Here is a 3,489-nt window from a genome sequence, read left to right as displayed (position 1 = left end):
GGATTCGAACCTCTGTCTGTGATGTGTGTCTGCCTGTCACAGCACCAATGTTCGTTCGAGAATAGAATAGCTCACTATAGACGAACGTTGCTGTTGGTTCAGAGAAACGCCTGGAGCAACAAACTTTTGTGCCGTTCAGGTTTTTGTCTTTTCTTTTTTTTCTCTTTTGGGTGCGCTTCTCGTCGAAGAACGGTCACGTGGTTTATGCTGTCACGTGTTTGCGCTATTCACGTGACTTGACGGTACCCGCACTTTGAGTGAAAAAAAAAACATCGGTTTCCCGGCCTGAGCTGTACATGTCGACCATCATCAGCAATTACTCATCGGTCCGATTGCTCATATCTCATCTTGATCTTGATCTTGCTCTCTTTCCCAGATTTGAAGAGAAACTGACAGACCACTTCTTCATTAAACTTTATAATATAATATAAAATACCATTCATGTAATCCTATATTCTCTCTCCTGGAAAAACCCAATCACATCCCATCCCATCCCATCCCATCCCTGTAACACATACCAAAATGGTAAAGAAAATCGCTGGTGTTTTAGGTGCCACTGGTTCAGTTGGCCAACGTTTCATCCTATTGTTGAATGAACATCCAGATTTCGAATTGAAATACTTGGGTGCTTCAAAGAGATCCAGTGGTAAAAAATACTCAGATGCAGTCAACTGGAAACAAACTGACCTATTGCCTGATTTCGCAAAGGATATCATCGTCTCTGAATGTGACCCTGCTTACTTCAAAGGCTGTGATGTCGTATTCTCTGGTTTGGACGCTGACTACGCTGGTGAAATTGAATCAAGCTTTAAAGACAATGGCTTTGCTGTCGTCTCCAACGCTAAAAATCACAGAAGAGAAGAAAACGTCCCATTGATCGTACCAATTGTAAACATTGACCATTTGGATATTTTACCAAAGCATGACAAAAAGGGTTTTATCGTTTGTATCTCAAATTGTTCAACTGCTGGTTTGGTAGCCCCATTGAAACCTTTAGTCGAAAAATTCGGACCTATCGATGCTCTATCCACCGTCACTATGCAAGCCATCTCCGGTGCAGGTTTCTCTCCAGGTGTCCCAGGTATCGATATCTTAGATAATATTATCCCATATATTGGTGGTGAAGAAGACAAAATGGAATGGGAAACTAAAAAAATCTTGGGTTCAATCTCTCAAGATCAATCTCACATTAAGTTATTGACCGATGACGAAATTAAAGTCTCCGCTCAATGTAACAGAGTTGCTGTCACAGACGGTCACACTGAATGTATCGCTTTGAGATTCCAAAATAGACCTGCTCCCTCTGTAGACCAAGTTAAACAAGCCTTGGAAGAATACGTTTGTGACGCTTATAAATTAGGTTGTCATTCTGCTCCAAAGCAAACTATCCATCTATTAGAACAAAATGATAGACCACAACCAAGACTTGACAGAAACAGAGACAACGGTTATGGTGTCTCTGTCGGTAGAGTTAGAGAAGACCCATTGTTAGACTACAAAATGGTTGTCTTGTCTCACAACACCGTCATCGGTGCTGCTGGTGCTGGTATCTTGATCGCCGAATGTCTACTGGCAAAGAACTTGATTTGAGTCATGTTTTTTATATATTACAACAACATATCCTTATATACTTATTTACTTCAATAAAAACACTTTTATATCATATTCTGCTTTATGATGCTTCCTTCATTCTGCCGCATCACCTATTTAGGAAAAACCTTTAAAATGGTTGTTCGAATCGAAACTCATCTCATCACATCTCATCTCACCAAGATAACTCTCGAGTTCAAATACAATAGCAAAGAAAAGATGTCAGGTTTGCTACAACTGGATGAGGAATCTCTCTACGATCATATATTTGAAAGGTATACTCTTTTAACCTCGAATAATGACTCTTTAAAACAAGATTTGGGAATAGTAGATAGAACAGTTTCCAAGATTACTATTGATATTGACCAATTTGATTTCAATAATAAGAAATCGAATAATGATTTCTATTCTATTGAGATCAATCAACCAATTACAAGTTTGAATTCATCTTCAGTTAATAATAATTCAACTACTGGTTACGTTGTTTGGTCAACAACTCCATTTTTTACTAGATGGCTAATTTTCCATTCAAATGCTTCGATATTTAGAAATGGTGGTTCAATTGAATTGATAGACCAAGATGATGAACTCAAACTCCCACCCATGTTCTCTAATTCCGTAGGTTTACTAGAGCTGGGATCGGGAATAGCAGGTATTTTACCTGTGACTTTAGGAAATTTCGTTGGATCATTTATTGCAACTGATCAAATTGGTATTTTATCAACTTTAAAGACAAATATATTAGAAAATTTATCCCAATTAAATAGAAAAATTGTAACATCAAGGTCATTAAACTTAAATTTGGACGTGGACGAATCTACTTTACTGAAAAGATCTCTATTAAGTCTGGAATGCCTGCCATTGGATTGGGAATTATTCGATATAAAGGATACTACGAAATTAGATCCCGCATTACTCTCTCTCTTTAAGGAGAAAGAAACGATTTATGTACTTGCAATGGACGTTATTTACAATGAATACCTAATTGAGTCCTTTCTAAGCACTATTCAAAATTTAAAATCGTTAGCATTTAAGTTTAATGTGAATTTAAATTGTTTAATTGGTATACAATTACGTTCTGAAGAAGTTACAACTCTATTCCTAGAGAAAGCAATAATCGACTATGAAATGAAAGTATACTACATCCAAGATAATATCTTAGAATCATCAAGGTTCAGTATTTATATGATTTAACCTCCATGTCTTTTTTGCTCACAGTGTTAACAAGATATTTTGTGCTATTTCACTAAACCTGAGTGGATTCACCTAAAATTCCTTTTAAAAGAACATATTGATTTAAACCATAGGATAGAAGAATCATATCAGATATCTAAGCCGCTATATATAATACATCGTTTATCTAAATTGAGGACAGTATATGTGGGAATATTTTAGTTTTACCTCAACTCATGTTTCTTTCACTTGCATTGGATCTTTTCAACTACTTATTCATTAGTCTCATTTGTTTGTTAGGAAAAACTATTCATTAGTGAATCTTTGGCTGCAATTCTGTTTGGATTCCTTGTGGTCCCTTTGGTTTCCAATGGGTAGATCCTCTACTTGGAATATATATCACAGCATTTTAAAATTACCCGAAAAGTTAGTCCTTCAAAATTTGCATACCAGTGACTGCTGACAATAATATGAAATGGGTTTCTACGATTAAATTCCCCTCCTATGTAATGGATCATCAGGCTTGGGAATTATCTCTTCAGCGGTTGAATCTATAGGGCCCTGGGACACAAAACCATGAACAGCAAATCGGTATTGCACATCCAAAATAAACTCGGTCAAACGGCTAGGGTCCCCTTATTTTTCAAATCCCAGGAAACCAAAGGCTTAAGGTTTTACGTTTTTCTTGTGTGTAGGAAAATTTGAAAATAGATTTGTTTTCCTTGG

At 36.6% G+C, this 3,489-nt stretch overlaps 2 protein-coding genes across 2 annotated transcripts; both read left to right on the top strand.

Moving 5' to 3' along the window:
* Positions 1 to 522: 522 nt before the first annotated feature.
* On the top strand, positions 523 to 1,590 carry HOM2 (aspartate-semialdehyde dehydrogenase; the record flags this gene model as incomplete). The annotated part of the gene is made up of 1 exon (XM_001642115.1): positions 523 to 1,590. The coding sequence occupies one exon, from the start codon at positions 523 to 525 to the stop codon at positions 1,588 to 1,590; it is 1,068 nt and encodes a 355-aa protein (XP_001642165.1).
* Positions 1,591 to 1,674: 84 nt separating this feature from the next.
* Positions 1,675 to 2,784, top strand: RKM5 (S-adenosylmethionine-dependent methyltransferase; the record flags this gene model as incomplete). Its single annotated transcript, XM_001642114.1, has 1 exon — positions 1,675 to 2,784. The coding sequence occupies one exon, from the start codon at positions 1,675 to 1,677 to the stop codon at positions 2,782 to 2,784; it is 1,110 nt and encodes a 369-aa protein (XP_001642164.1).
* Between the last annotated feature and the right edge of the window lie 705 nt (positions 2,785 to 3,489).

Source organism: Vanderwaltozyma polyspora, genomic scaffold, assembly GCF_000150035.1.
Source record: "Vanderwaltozyma polyspora DSM 70294 KpolScaffold152 genomic scaffold, whole genome shotgun sequence".
Taxonomy (NCBI): Eukaryota; Fungi; Ascomycota; class Saccharomycetes; order Saccharomycetales; family Saccharomycetaceae; genus Vanderwaltozyma; species Vanderwaltozyma polyspora.
Note: the sequence above shows the minus strand (reverse complement) of the source record. Positions and strands in the feature narration are given on the sequence as shown.